Source organism: Talpa occidentalis, unplaced genomic scaffold (assembly GCF_014898055.3).
Source record: "Talpa occidentalis isolate TD23 unplaced genomic scaffold, MPIMG_talOcc4v2.1 talOcc4.6, whole genome shotgun sequence".
Taxonomy (NCBI): Eukaryota; Metazoa; Chordata; class Mammalia; order Eulipotyphla; family Talpidae; genus Talpa; species Talpa occidentalis.
The window spans coordinates 95,734,233-95,750,154 of NW_023604972.1; the positions used below are offsets into that span (position 1 = coordinate 95,734,233).

General features: G+C 36.8%; 1 protein-coding gene across 2 annotated transcripts in view; it reads left to right on the forward strand.

Moving 5' to 3' along the window:
* The window catches only part of ATG10 (autophagy related 10), a 214,628-nt gene that overhangs the window by 42,461 nt on the left and 156,245 nt on the right, over positions 1 to 15,922 (forward strand). For both annotated transcript variants that reach the window (XM_037530533.2, XM_037530532.2), the window contains exon 3: positions 13,178 to 13,285. In XM_037530533.2, the coding sequence (XP_037386430.1) occupies positions 13,178 to 13,285 (108 nt within the window). The remainder of the gene's footprint in view (positions 1 to 13,177; positions 13,286 to 15,922) is intronic.

Genomic DNA, 15,922 nt, shown 5'->3' on the forward strand with positions numbered 1-15,922 from the left:
GCAATATTTGTTCATACTGGGAATGGTGTATTTTATCTTTATAATTTTTAATTGATTATTGCTACTGTTATAAAGTTTTTTATTTTTGTATGTTGATCTTTTTCCTGGATACTCTCTGAAATTCTTCTATTTTTATTACTGTTTCTGTTAACTCTTCTAGACTACTTAAACAAACAATGAAACTGTTTATCACTACCACTTTATCTTTTCTTTTACAAGAACTTTCTTTAGACTGTGAGTCTGGACCCTTATAGAACTTACCTTGTTTTTTACTCCTCTCAGAGATTACTGTCTTACACTGTCTGTGCCCAATACCTGTGGCCAAAACCCTGATTTTGTATATCTTTTTAAAAATTGTTTTTAGTTTGTTTTTTTTAAGATGGGGGAGTGATGGTAGTAAATCTTCTTTCTATTATTCTATTTGGTCTATAGGACCAAAGACATATTTAGAAGAATATGAAAATTCTTGAAGGATACCAGTGCCTCTCTCTCTCCCCCCCATACATTACATTATATGAAATGTAAATTTAATAAACACAAATTTTAGATACAGACATTATTGGATGTATATAAGCATCAGGTATGTTTCCAAACCTAAGATGGGGAACAGAGCAATGGGGGAACATGATTAACTCCTAGAAGTGAAGAAGAGGTATTAAAGAAAAACTCCCTAAGACTTGTAGTGTGGGGTGAGGTGAGGTGGTGTGCTTCTGCTCCTTCTGCTATTGTATTGTGGGGCCCAGCTTGACACAGTTCCTGCCTTGAAGCGAAGGCAACCGATTTCCTTCTTTTAAGACTTGCTAATATCAAACTATGGGAAGCAGGAGGTCTGATGGAAAATATAGAAGGAGAGGGAATTCAGTATAAGAGCTTTAAACATGCATAGGCTTGGAATGGAAATGACCATGAGGGCAGAGATTGTGACTCATTCTGGGAAATATGTCAAGAAACTTTTGTTACATTAATGAAAGAGGCTGAGTGGATAACATCCTCCCTCTCTGCTTTTTCCCCTTTCCTCATCTCTGCTGACAGTGTGATTTTGCCATGTGAATGGTTATTGATCCAGGTAGTTGATATTCAGTGCTCTTTTGGCAAATAGATCCCAGTAAAGTCTTTTATCTCACTTTACCTTGGCTCCATGAACAAAAAGCAGTGACGGCCCTACTGTGCAGCTTTATTTTAAAGCTGTCAGCATGTTCAGTCCCATGCTTAGTCAGAGTGCTTTTGGTTTCCAATACAACCATGAGAATCTGCTCTGGTGTCCTCAGACTGGAACAGTTTCTGAAGCCAAGTCCACTGACTCAACTATCTGGGCAAGCTACCTGTATTAGATGGAGGAGCTGTGACTGCCTTTTTCCCATGTCTCCCCTGGCTCCCAACTTGTACTGGGTTGAATGGAGTTCCACAAAACTCATGTCTACCCAGAATCTCTGGATGTGACTTTATTTGCAGATCATTGTTGTAGATGTAATCAAGATAAGGTAAAACGTACTGGTTTGCAGCGTGTCCTAATGATGGTGTACTTAGAAGAGAAAAATTTGAATGCATAGATACATAGTAGAAAAAGTGCATGAAGACAAAGGCAAAGATTGGATAGGTGTGTCTGTAAGTTGGCAACCCCCCCCCACCTCAGAATCTAGGAAGAGACAAAGATTTTCTCCCCAGTCGAAAGAGCGCATGGCCCTGCTGACAATTTCTTCTAATCCAGTGTGTGCTACTTTCTGTGGCACCCACAGCAGCGATGCCTTCTCACCTCCTCTTTCCTTCTTCCCACCCTCATGGCAGGATCCTCCTCTGAGTTACCTGCTTCAGCTCAGGCACCCTTTGTGCCACTGAAAACTAGGGAAATTAACCCATTATTTTATTGCCTGGATAGTGCTTTGAAATCAAAGTGACAACTTGCCATCCTGTTAATTTTCTACCATCAACAAATCACTACTTTCAATTTAGTGAAATACAAAATTATTTTAATATTCTTAATTCTCTTGTGTAATACTCATATAACATGTAATGTTTTAAGAAGAAATTATTTATTTATGAAAGAAATATGATTTGGAGTATTGTTAAATCCAGAAGTTTAGAAGCTTAAAAATCAGGCCATCTATATTTCATCTCCAATATTGGAAAAGCAATGATAAACCTTTGAGCACATTTCAACTAGAGCAAACAAGATATGATAAAATCTCTACGAATTTAAATAGGAAATAGAAATAGGAAGAGAAAAAAAATATTTTTCTACAACAGCCCTCCCTGCTCCACCCCCCAACCCCCACCTTCCCTCCCTTCATTTATAGCACTGTTGGCCATTCTTTGGTCACAAATAAGTAAGAATGTCTGGGAGGCAAAACCAAATTGTTTAATATAGTAAAAGTATGAAGGCACACATGGACGTTGCACATCTATGAGTTGAAAATTGGAAACTTAAAATGGGCAAGTTGGAAATCCTAAAAACAAAACATTCTTAAAAAGCAAAAGAAGGAAATGAGAATGCAATCCCAGAAAATGTTTAATAATAAAACCTAACATTATAGGGCTGTAGGTTGAAAGTGTTAATATGGAAAATGGAACAGTGTATTTTAATTTTTAGATGTTTTGGCTCCAAGGGATAGAAGGAATTTAGCATTATTCAATCTCTAACCATTTAAAAACTTGTGTGAAATAAGCAGACCGTGTGTGTACATGTAAGCACACGCTTGTGTGTTTGCCCTCTGAGAAACGTCACCAGGTCGGTCCTGCCAACCTTCTTTTCTCTCTCCTGACAAGTAACTGATTTTCTTCTGCTCCTTATTCCTGGGGGTCATTGTTCCTGCTGTGCTTTGACTTTCATTCAGGAAATGAGAAACTGGTGTGTTCTACTGCTGGAGGGAGAAATAAGAGGAACTGGGGAGGTCTGACAAGAAAAGGGAGCAGGAATATTGTAAGAACTGAGATGTTATGCAGAGCAGCACAGTGCTGGAGTTCTCAGCATGTGTTTACTGAATGGGATTGAAAATTGAAATACTAAGTGGCAAAAAACAATGTCCACTTAAAAAACAAAATGAAGGTATGCTATAATTTGATAGTGACCTAGGAAAGAAGTAATTGCCTTGTTTTGGTTTGCAAACTAGAGGATTAGTTCAAAAAGGAGAGAAAACAAAAATTCACTTTGTAGACAAGAACATTTCACGGTTTTTAGAATTATACTGATTGCAAGGAGTGGGGAAGGAAGCATCAATAAACTTTTCCTTACTTCTTAGCACAATATTACTTTTTCTGTTATTAGTTGGGTTTTTATTTTACTTTTTTCTTTTATTTATTCTTTTACAAAGAAAAACAATACATGATCATTGTAAAAATTTTGATGATACATTTATATATAAAATATAGATGAAATATTTCCCTCTCCTCTGACTCAATTCTGTAATTTATTTTCTACATCATATGAATATATGTGCATACATTTGTAAGTCATCAATATTTACATAGATGGAGTTGTTATTCTGTAACTCACTTTTTCTACTTAACATCACAACATGACCACCTTCCTTTGCCAGCATATATAAAACTGTTGCTATCTTTCTAATATCTATGGAATCTTCCATTGTATGGATGATTTACATTTGTTTAACAGAACTACTGTTGAAGAAGAGAACTCCTGAGTTATTCTTGTGGTTATTCTGTAACTTTTTAAAATTTTTTTTAAAGATTTATTTATTTATGCATAAGAGCTGGGGTATAGGCCAGAGTTGCAGGGGGTGAGAGGACTCACCAGAGACAGAGTGGGGAACAGAACAGGCAGACTGACTGAAATACACAGCTGAGGGGAGCAGCAGGGGAGACAGGAGAGGTCTGCTGCGCCATGTGGTTTGCTTCCTGGCTGGCTGGGGATAGAACTCATATTGCAGAGGCTGTGGATTGCTTCATAGTGTGGTGCTTAACCCCTTGAGCCACCAGGGAGCCCCTATTCCTGTAAATTTTAAACAATATATTTTACTGCCTGATTTGTCATCATTATACAATAATTGATCATTTCTATTATGAAAGATGAGTGATTTCGTGTTCTTTCATGAATTTTCACATTCCTTCCTATTTCACCTGATTTTAAATTAATTATATTATTATTTTTACATCATCAAGATTTAGAAAATTTAGAGTGTTTGGTAACTGCAGCTCATTCTTTGTACCTTTTATGGGCTGATTAGCGATTTAAACCTAATAAAAGTATGTAATGAGTATGCTAATGTAAATAAGATTCACTGCAGAATTTTATTGTGATAGAAGGCTGTGTATATCTGATGCACTGCTGCTGGGAAGAGACCATTTCATGTCAAAATCCTACAGATTCTCTTTTAGTTTCATGCCATGACCATACTAAGAAAGCTTTTTTAAACTGAGCAGAATAAGAGAAACTCTGGTCAAAGATCAATGGTGATGTTGTTTTAATCCCAGATAGGGAAAAAATGTGCTCAGTGGACATTTGCATATTAGATAAAAGCTGTCATCATGAGTTGTATTGTACAAGGGGTGTCAGTCTCATCAGATGGAACACATGTAGGTTTAGTTCTTTCCCAGAGGACTAAGCCAAGCTTCCTCAGCTGGAACTATTATGTATCTTTAGCCTTTTCCCCCAGAAAATTCTACAGCATTGATAGACATTTTAATTAATGGATATATCATATTTAATCAAACCCCAAATGCTGTAAGACCTGGGGGAAATTATAGGCATACAAAGGTTTTTTTCAAAGGTGAAACATATTGTATAACCTTACTTTTATTTTTGAGATTTTGGTTTCTTGAATTTTTGGTCTTTTGAATTTTTGTCTAAGTGAGTCAAAGTCCAGCCAGTCATCTGTCAATTCCTTGTATAAACCTGATAACTCTTGACGTTGACTTATAGCTACCAGGATCCACACATGCATTTACAAGGGATAATAAGAGTAGAAATTGAAACCAGAGTTAGTGAGATTGATTGATATTGAGGATGGGCATGAGGAAACATTAACATACTCAGAATTGTGTCCCAGTGGAGCTCCAAATCCTTAATTACTTATACTATCTGACTTTGACTCCAAAAAGTAGACACTAGTTTAATGTCTGACTTACTGAGGGTAAGCTTTGCTTTTCAGCAGCAGTTTCTTACTTTTTTTTCCCTCAAGATTAATCAGTTTAGGGGTATGTAGTTACTGGTTGTATTGGTTTGATCTCCTCCAGGGAAACAGAACAATCACTTGAGATCTGTGGCCTCGGTTTGTCCTGTTCTTCAGGATCTCTTTGACCCTAAAGGTCCTGTTGTTTGATTAATGCACAGTGACCTAGAAACTTACCCTTGTCTTCGTTCCTTCCCTATGGACTTGCCAAGTCTTTTTATTCTGGGAACTTGAGTTTAAGTCCTATATATGCAATACTTTATTCCAAAGTAGAGCCGAGGCCTTTAGATAATTGCCATCCACTTTTTAAATACAGCAGTGCTTTCCTAGAGACGATTATTAAATGTTTATTAAAATTCAGCAACAGAACCCCTGTAATTATTTGGGTAGCTGGATTCCTAAAGGCAAAAGAAAGCTCTCTGGGTGGCATAGCCCATGACAGCTTATAAGAAAACAGACTCAAACATGTTTGGTTAGGAAATCCTTAGACCTCCCTCCAATATGTAGTTATTCGGTTGTCTCTCTAGGGTTCTGTAAGGCCTCCAGCACATTTTTTCCCTAGAAGTTTAAAATTGGAACTTGTGCCTCCCCGGTGGTAGCGCAGTGGTTGAGCGCTGGGTTGCAAAGCTCCCCGCAGCCTCTGCGGCGCTGGTTCAATCCCCTGCTGCTCCCCGGCCACTGGAGGAGGGTCCCACATGGCGCCAGACCTCTCCTGCCGCCCGCTGCTCCCCTCAGCAGTGTACTTCGGTCCTTCTGCCTGCTCTGCTCCCGGCTCTGGCTCTGGTGAATTCTCTCACCCTCCCGCGCTTCTGACTGTACCCAGTGCTTGTATAAACAAACAAACAAACAAACAAATAAATAAATAAAATACATGCCTCTTTAAAAAAAAATAAATAAAAATAAAATAAAATTGGAACTTGTTGCAGCAATGGGATGGCCAAGAGGCATCCCATTTGCAAAGGGCAATCAATGAAGAATTTGTTTGACATGAAATATTTTTTATTTATAGGTACACAAACATTTTATACTAAAATGTAGGGTTCCTTCTTAACCTTCCCACCCTCCTCACCTAAACCCTCAGAGGTCACCACTGATATCAATGTCTTGGGTATCCTTCCAGATATATTCAGCATTTATATAAACATATACATTTATATGTAAGCAAATGGTAGCATAACATACACATATTCATACTGCTCTATAATTTTTTAACTAATGATTTAACTTTGTTATTTTTTCCATATCATTATTTATGGAACTTGGTCATTTTTTATGTATGTATAGCATTCTATTTGGTGACTATGCCATCATTTATTTAACCAATCTTCACTGAAAGACATTCAGATTATTTCCAGTATTGTGCTATTAAGACAATGCTCTAATGCATATCATTGCCTGATTTCTATATCTTACACATGCAACTATATCTGTAAGGAAATTCCTTGAAGAAGCATTTCTGGATCAAAGGTAGTGCTAGTTTTTTCCCTCATTTTTAATTTGGATAGTTATTGCCAGGGAGATTATACTAATTTAAACTCCCCTGCCCCCAGCAATGTCTGAGAATGCCTGCCTGTTATATCCCTATCTTTGTCCACACAGTGCATTTCACACTTTTTTTATCTTTGCTGATCTGATAGATAAAAAATAATTTTACATAGTTTTAACTTGCATTTTTCTTATGGGTAGCATTGAACATATTTTTATCTGATTAATAACCATGGGTATTTTCTCTTTAAATAACTATTTATACCCTTTGTGCATTTTCCCATTGAGCTGTTGGTCCTCTTTTTAATGATTTCAGGAACTATCACTAACTTGGGAAAATTAAAGTTATATTTATATGTTGATAAAATGAGTCATTTTCTGTTATGAGCTATGAATCTTTTCTCCCATATTTTTTATATTTGTCTTCTGACTTTATAGTTAAGAATTTTTTCCATGTAGTAGAACTTATCAATAATTTTGCTGTGACTCCTGAGTTTTTGCCATATTTAAGAAGCTATAGATTATATACATATATGATCTCCAGTGTTTTCATCTAGCATATTTATATTATTATTTTTCTCATATATATCTTTATTCTTTATTTTGCCATAAAGTGAAGGGCATTCTATTTAGATAACTTAGAGTTTTGACTGCAAGGAAGTGTTCTCTCTTTTATTAGTGGTATAACAGGCTGCAGCACCTGGACATTTCCTATTAGTTTCTTTTCTGCAGTGACAGAGTGAAGCAAGCTGCTTTGTGGCCGTTAGGCAGCAAGGAGTCCTGGTGACTGAAGTGTAGTTGAACATGGGACAGTGACAGTTTGAAGTTGTGAGATTAATGGCAGTAATAGAGGACAGGTCAAGGTTGGGCATGTTGCTGGAAAATAGTTTGAGGTGGTAGTACGGACAACTTAAAAAGCAATCTCAGCACACCAGCTCCATGAGGAGCATCTGCGTAGGGATTTTATTTAGCATGATGCAGTCTTTCAAGTGAGCTCTGGTATTCCCTGAGGTAGTGGTTGTTCGTGATCTTTTCTCTGTAGATTACTTGGTTGATTGGGTTTCAACATTCAAAGGAGGGACTCCAGTGAATTCAGTGCAGAGCTTCTCAACCATGGCTGCTGCATTACCATCTACTGGGAAGATTCTGGCTTTATTGGTCTGAGGTGGAACACCAACAACAGCATTTTGAAAACTCCCTAGGTGATTCTGATGTACAACAAGGGTTGCGAACTACTGTTTAATGCAATCAGTTTGCAATCCCTTTGACTCAGGGATTGCAGTGCACGCTGCCTCAGTACTCCCGAATGTACACATGAATCACCCTGGATCCTGTTAAATACAGATTCTGATTCAGGAGGTTAGGGTGAGCTTGAGAGTCTGCCTGTTTAACAATCTCTCAGATAATACGGAGGCTGTTGGTCCCCAGATCACACTTGAGTGATTTGAGCTTGTTACTCAAAGCACAAAAATACTGCCTTACAGCAATCTCTTAGAGTCAGTAAGCATGTTTCTGCCCTGATTCTATTCTCTGGCAGAATTTACTTAGTGTAGTAGAAACAACACTGGGGTCAAGAGACCTGTGTCCACTTCCAGCCCTGCCCCTAATTAGCTCTAAGACTAGACTCTTAAAAGTACTTCAGTCCTTCACTCTCATCTGTAGAACAAGAGGGTTGAACTTTGTTCCCTTTGTCTCTGCCTCCTCCTGTGCTGGCACAGTGTGTTTGCAGGCTGCACAGGATCAGGTTTTTATGTGAAAATTCAGTCTGGATACCACAGTTAGGGACCCTTACCAGGCCTTTCTGCTCAGGGCTGGTGTCTAGGGCCCGAACTTAAGATCCACTGGTGGAAATAAAAGTAATGCATGTTCAAAAACTGAAAAATGAGTTAAATTGTATGCCGTCATAAGGACTAAAGGAATGTAGGAACCTAGGGTTGAGTGTCTGCTGGAATAGTTGGGAGGGAGAGTTGAGTTAAACATCATTTTAACATAACATCATTTTAACCATATCAACTGTAGTGCTCAGGGTGGAGGCTTTCATGCTATTTTGTTTACTCCTCTTTACAAAGGCATCCATTAACGGCAAAGGAAAAAACTTACTTTCCTCCCTGAAATTAAAACAATACAGGTGAAAGCCCTGCTTCTATGGAAGTAAACATTTGAAGAGAAGTAAGATGCTATAACTGTCCTTTTTCTACATTTAATTTTTCAAGGTTAATCTTGAAAAGATTAAGAGGTTGATACTGAAAAAGAAAATCACCATGACCAAATATAGTATGATCAAAAACCCTTGTGCACTTGCTTATGGAGACTAATAAACAGTCTCAGAAATTACCTAAAATAGAAATTGAAATCCCTTAAATTATGTACAGTGTTAAAAATGACATAGTTCTCCATCTTAACTCATTGGAAAACAGACCAGATAGTTATATAGATTTTATTACATAAACGCAGAGGAATATTTTGCTCAACTTCTTTTGATGTCAAAGGAGATGTATTATGCATTGTAATTAGAGTTTTATAAAAATATAGCTTCCCTTAATAGGTTTAAAGTGGTATGGCCAGAGCTCACATATAGAAAATATGGAATAAAACAGTTACCCTCACTTGACAAATTATATTCAGTGCACAGTTTAATTCTAATTGTTCTTTGAATATCGTAAGAATTTTTGTTTTTTTTTTCCTCTACTGATAGATTATTTGTACTTATTTTTTTAAATTGCAGTAACATTGGTTTACAGCATTGATTTAGAGATATAGGATCACACTCTGCAGGTGCAGGTTACCAAAACATACCCACCATCAAGGCACCAAAAGTTCTCTACCATAGTCCCATGTGCCCCCTCCCAACTTTGCTCTTTCCTTTCTCCCTTAACCTGCTGGTAGCCTGAGTTCTACCATCAGATTTCTAATGTTTGTTGTTTGTTTGATTTTATGTGGCCCTTTGTTTTGTTTCCCTATATTCCACATATAAGTGACATCATCCAGTATTTGTCTACTCCTTCTGACTTATTTCACTTAACATAATCCGCTCCAGTTCCATCTATGATGTTGCAAATGACAAGAGTTTATCTTTTTTTAATAGCTAAAGAATAATATTCCATTGTGTATATATGCCACATCTTCCTAATCCACTCATCTATCTCTTAGCACTTTCTTGTTTCCAGAGCTTGGCTATTGTAAATAGTGCTTCAGTGAGCATAGGAGTGCATATGTCCCTTCGTATTATTGTTTTGCATTCTTTGGGTAGATAACTAGGAGTGGAATTTCTGGGTCATATGGTAGATCTATTGTTAGTATTTTGAGAAATCTCCCTATTGTTTTTCATAGATGCTGGACTAGTCTACATTTCCACAAACAGTGTATGAAAATTCATTTTTCTCTACATTTTTGTCAACTCTTGTTGTTTCTGCATTTTTTTAATATGGGCCATTCTCACAGGTGTGAGATGGTAACTCATTGTGGTTTTGATTGGTATTTCCTTGATGATAATTGATGATGCGTATCTTTTATGTGCCTATTGGTGGCCATTTGTATGTCTTCTTTGGAGAAGTATCCAAAAGACATCCTATTGAATGTGAGAAAATATTTGCATATCTACATCTGACAAGGGGGCCTGATAGCCAAGATCTACAAAGAACTAATACAACTCAACAAAAAAATATAATAAATAACCCAATCAAAAAATGAGCAGACTAGATCACTTTTAAATTGTAGACTTCCAGTATTTTTTTTTCCACGAACACATGCCACTATGGTTTCATTATATTTGGTAAATATTTTATATATTCAACTATTGGTTATCTATAATAATGAGAATTGTATACAATATAGTACAAAATCTTCCAGGCTAATAAAACACAATATATGTCTTTTTATACAAAGGTTATTTTGGTTGCAAATAACAAAAACCCAACCCATTATTGGGGCCATGTAGTTAAAAAATTCAAGGGGTTAGAACTGGCTTCCGGTATGGCCGGTATAAATAGTGTAATCAGGATCTGGTCTCTGCATTTCATGACCTTGCTTTCCTTGGCAATGACATCATTCTCAGACTTCATTTAATTATATGCTGGAAGCCAAAACTGACAGCATTTTGTCTTTCTGGTTCAAATACAGCAGAAAAGAGAACAACTCCCCCACCCCTCATTTAAACAAAGTCCTGAATCTCATCTTATTGGCTTAGATTGAATCATTTGCCCTCTCAAGTCTCTGATGCCAGCTGGAATGGTGCCCTGATTGGCCAGTTCAGAATTCTCTGACCAATCCTGGAGCTGGGAGGTCATATCCTCACTTATTAGGGAGAAGGGAGTGATTCCTTAGAGGAAACTTGGCTATTGTCCCAAAAGAAAGCAGAATGATACTTGATGTAAAAAGCAGCAACAACTGCCACTACATATATCTTTCTTAATTTAAGCTAGTATTAAATGTTTAAAAATCATTTTCATTGTCTAAATACAAAGATCTCAGTGGTAGAATTCTATTAAAGGGTATGCTCTGTGATTGAAGGATGTAGAACTAGAATTTCAAACAATAATTCCATCTACAATTGCAAAAACTTAATGAAATAATAAAAGGTGGTTGTATTGGGCATTTCATAGTTTACTTACAAGCAGTAATAATATTTAAGATATTTAACAATCTGTGACCATGGTATCAATGAATTGGAATGAATTGGGTCCAACAAATCAGAACTGGTTCTGATCACATTCAGCCAGTGGGACTTCAGTGTAGTTGCTGGTGAGATGTCAGCCTAGCCAACTAGGAGGCATTGTAAAGGTGCTGCCAGATCTCCTAGAAAATAGCGTCACTGTATTAGTTTCCTAGGGCTTCCCCTAGGAAAAAGTGTAACAAAGTGCCACAAACTAGTTGACCTAAAACATAAATATTTATTATCTTACAGTTGTAGAGGTTGGAAGTTAAGGTGTTGGTAGGGCCATTCTCCCTTCAAAGACTCCAGGGAAAACGTCCTTCCTTTCATCTTATAGCTTCTGGTACTTTATGGCAATTTTTGACCTGTAGGTGCATCACTATGGTCTCTGCCTTGGTCTTCCTATGCCCTTCTCCCCTATGTGTCTGTGTCTCAGTAGCCAAATTTTCCTTTTTTTAAGGACATGTCATAATGCACTCAGAGTTTGCCCTATTCCAGTATGACCACATCTTAACTTGATTACTTCAGCACAGATTCTATTTCCAAATAAGGTTATATCTGCAGGTTCATGGTGGCCATGAATTTTGGGGCAAGGAGGCACAGTACAGTTACTGAAAATCAAATACTCTTATACAGTCGGCATGGCACAAGTTCTTAAAAATATTCAATATGAAATCCATCACAAACACTATACAACTTTTTCTGTTTTATAGTAAATACCTAGATTTTGGAATTGGTGAAATTCTTTAAATGAATTATGAATTTTTCAGTTGGAATGCTATTCTTTATTTCTTACTATCTCAGATCAAGTGACTATTTCCTCCTTAATTGTTATTTATTCTGTTAAAATGTGAATGTTAGTGTGACAGTTTGGTAGGACAATAATCATTCATTGAATTACTATGTTTGTGCTTGGGAGTTATTACATTTTTATACATGATGTTATTAAGTTCAAGTAAGTTTTGCCTTAGAAGATGGAATTGATCACAATGAGATAAACATCATTCATTAGTGTATTTAAAAGCAAGTTAAAGGGAAAGAAGCAAAATCCAACTAGTGAGAAGCTTGGAAATCAAGGCATGTTTGAAAACGATGGTCAATAACTTCAATTCTTTGAAGAACAACTATGCAAAAGAGGTAGGCTCCAGAAGACAGAACTAGAACAAATCAGATGCAATATAAGACAAAACTTTTTCAATGACCAGTGCACCATGGAGGTGGTGGTGGTATAAGGAGGAAAAGTGAAGGTTCCTGAAGTGCTCAGGGGGTACTGCATAATAACCCACTGGACTTTTTTTAAGGAAGATTTTTGCTTGAGCGACAAACTGAAATGGAAGATCCCTTCCAGCTTCAAGATGTGTAGCAAAATCTAGGAATAAAATTTCCCTCTATATATATGCATCAAAATCCATATTAATTATGTGACAAGATATTTCTATAAATTTGAATTCTTATTAGCTAACAAAAGCAGGACTATAAGACCTAGTTTAATTTTTTTTTTACAGGGTTCTGTTTGGCATGAGGTAATAAGAAGGTCAAGAGTATGAGTCAATTGGGAGTGAAAATTCTATTCAAAGTCTATTCTTCTCTGTGTTTTGCTGGGACGAGTGATGAAAAGTGATGTGCAAAAATTAAGGGAAAAAAAGGATGTGCTCAGTGATTTCAGTGCTATGTACTGTTTGGGCAAAAACAGGGTGAAGCTATAATCTAAGAGAAGAATGTAGAATACTAAAACTATTTACTGATTACCTGCAGTGTGCAGGGAATTTTGAATAAGTTTCTTTACCCATATAATCTCATTTAATATACTTGTTTTCATTACTCATTTTGGAACTTTGCAAAATTGTGTGTTTCAGAATGATGGATTATGAAAATAACTGGCATTTTCTTTGTATTCTTTGGTGATGGAACACAGGACTGTTCTGATGGCTATATGTGCAAAACATCTTTTCAAATTAAAAATGGGACCGTGATGTCACATCCAGAAATATCAGCTCACGTAGAGACTTGTCTTTCCATGGAGGTGAGTGGTTTAATGTGTCATTCTTCTTTTCAGTTTTTGAGTATATACATTTAAAGAATTGTAATCTGTTAGATGTGTATTTTGAGAAAATACCTGTCATTGAATTCTGGACCTAGCGTAGGGAGAGAGGGTACATCATTTGTCAGGACATATTTCCTCTTATAATACTGAAAACAGGAATTGTGCTTAATTTAAGATACACTCTGAGTTTATATAGATTGTTGTGAGCCTTTACCTTTTTGGTTTGTTATGGACCTACCCTTGCCTATCGATTTTTCTCCATTGCAATCTCCCCCGTATAATACCTAATCCTAAATTGCTTAATCCAGGAGACCTCTTGTTCTAGCCTGCCTCTAACCCTTTTCCCATGCTCTTTAAAACATACTGTATGCTAAAGGCATAGTGGTTTTCTGGGATGTTTTCATTTTTATTTTCATCAAAATGTAGATTGTCTTACTTGTTATTAAATTTAAAAAATATCTCCATTGTACAAATAAACAATAGATACATAAAGATTTAAAAACTCAGGCCTCCTCTGGTGGTGCAGCTGTTGAGCACTGGACTGCGAAACTGCCTGCAGCCTCTGCAGCGCTGGTTCGATCCCTGGCTGCCGGCGAGGGTCCCACATGGTGTGCATACCTCTCCTGCCGTGCCCACTGCTCCCCTCAGCAGTGTATTTCATCAGTCTGCCTGTTCTGTTCCCCGCTCTGGCTCTGGTGAATTCTCGCCCCCTCCTGCGCTTCTGACTGTACCCAGTGCTTGTATAAATAAATAAATAAATAAATAAATAAATAAATAAATCTAAAAAAAAAAAGATTTAAAAACTCCCACATGGGGAGACTTCAACACACCACTATCAGCAATGGATAGATCAATGAGACAAAAAATAAGTAAAGACACTAAAGCTCTAAATAAGGACCTAGAGCGCTTGGGCTTAACAGACATCTATAGAACACTACACCCAAAAAAAAACGGAGTACACATTTTTCTCAAGCGCAGATGGATCATTCTCCAGGTTCGATCACATACTGGGACACAAGACAAACATCAACAGATACACCAAGATTGAAATCATATCAACCATCTTTTCTGACCATGAACGCATCAAACTAGAAATAAACCATAAAAAGAAGGCAAGGAACTCTCCTATTTCATGGAGATTGAAAACCACACTACTGGAAGACCACTGGACTAATGAGATCAAAGAAGAAATTAAAAAATTCTTTAAATTGAATGACAATGAGGACACCAATTTCCTAAATGTATGGGATGCAGCAAAAGCAGTAATAAGAGGAAAATATATAGCAATAGAGGCTCACATCAAGAAACAAGAAAGAACTCAAAGAAACAACCTAATCTCAAAGCTCAAAGATCTAGAAAAAGAACAACAAAACCCCCCCAAAATCAGTAGAAGAAAAGAAATAATAAACCAAAAGCAAAAATAAATGAAATTGAAACTAAAAAACAATCCAAAAGATCAATGAAACCAAGAGCTGGTTCTTCGAAAAAATCTATAAAATAGACAAACCCCTAGCCAGGCTCACAAAGGAAAAAAGGGAGAAAGCACAAATAAACAGGATCACAAATGAAAGAGGAGAAATCACAACGGACACAGCAGAAATCAAAAGAATAATCAGTAACTACTAGGAATAGTTATATGGAAACAAGTTCAACAATCTAGAGGAGATGGACAAATTCCTACAACTCTACAATCACCCAAAGCTAGATAAAGAAGAAATAGAACACTAAACAGACCAATTACCAGCAGCGAAATTGAAATAGTAATCAAAAACCTCCCCCAAAACAAAAGCCCAGGACCTGATGGATTTACAAATGAATTCTACCAAACATTCAGAGACAAATTGGTGCCTATCCTTCACAAACTCTTCCAAAAAATTGAGAAGGAAGGGACAATACCAAACACGTTCTATGAAGCCAACATCACACTAATACCAAAACTGAACAAGGATAACACAAAAAAGGAAAACTACAGGCAAGTCTCCCTAATGAACACTGATGCAAAAATCCTCAATAAAATTTTAGCTATCAGAATTCAACAATGTATCCATAAGATAATTCACCACGACCAAGTAGGATTCATACCAGGGACACAAGGATGGTTCAACATCCGAAAATCAATCAACGTTATCCAACACATCAACAAAAAGAAATATAAAAACCATATGATAATATCAATAGATGCTGAGAAAGCTTTTGACAAAGTGCAACACCCATTCATGATAAAAGCCCTTGAAATTCTTGGGATACAAGGAACATACCTCAACATCATAAAGGCCATATATGACAAGCCAACAGCCAGTATCATTCTCAGTGGTGAAAAGCTGAAAGCATTTCCATTAAGATCTGGAACAAGACAAGGATGTCCACTCTCACCACTGCTTTTCAATATAATACTGGAAGTCCTAGCCAGAGCAATAAGACAAGAGAAAGACATCCAAGGAATCCAAATAGGAAAAGAAGAAGTCAAACTATCACTATTTGCAGATGATATGATAATAAACATAGAGAACCCCAAAAACTTCACAGAAAAACTAATTCAACTCATCAATCAGTTCAGTAAAGTGGCAGGATACAAAATCAACATGCAAAAGTCAGTAGCCTTCCTATACACAAACA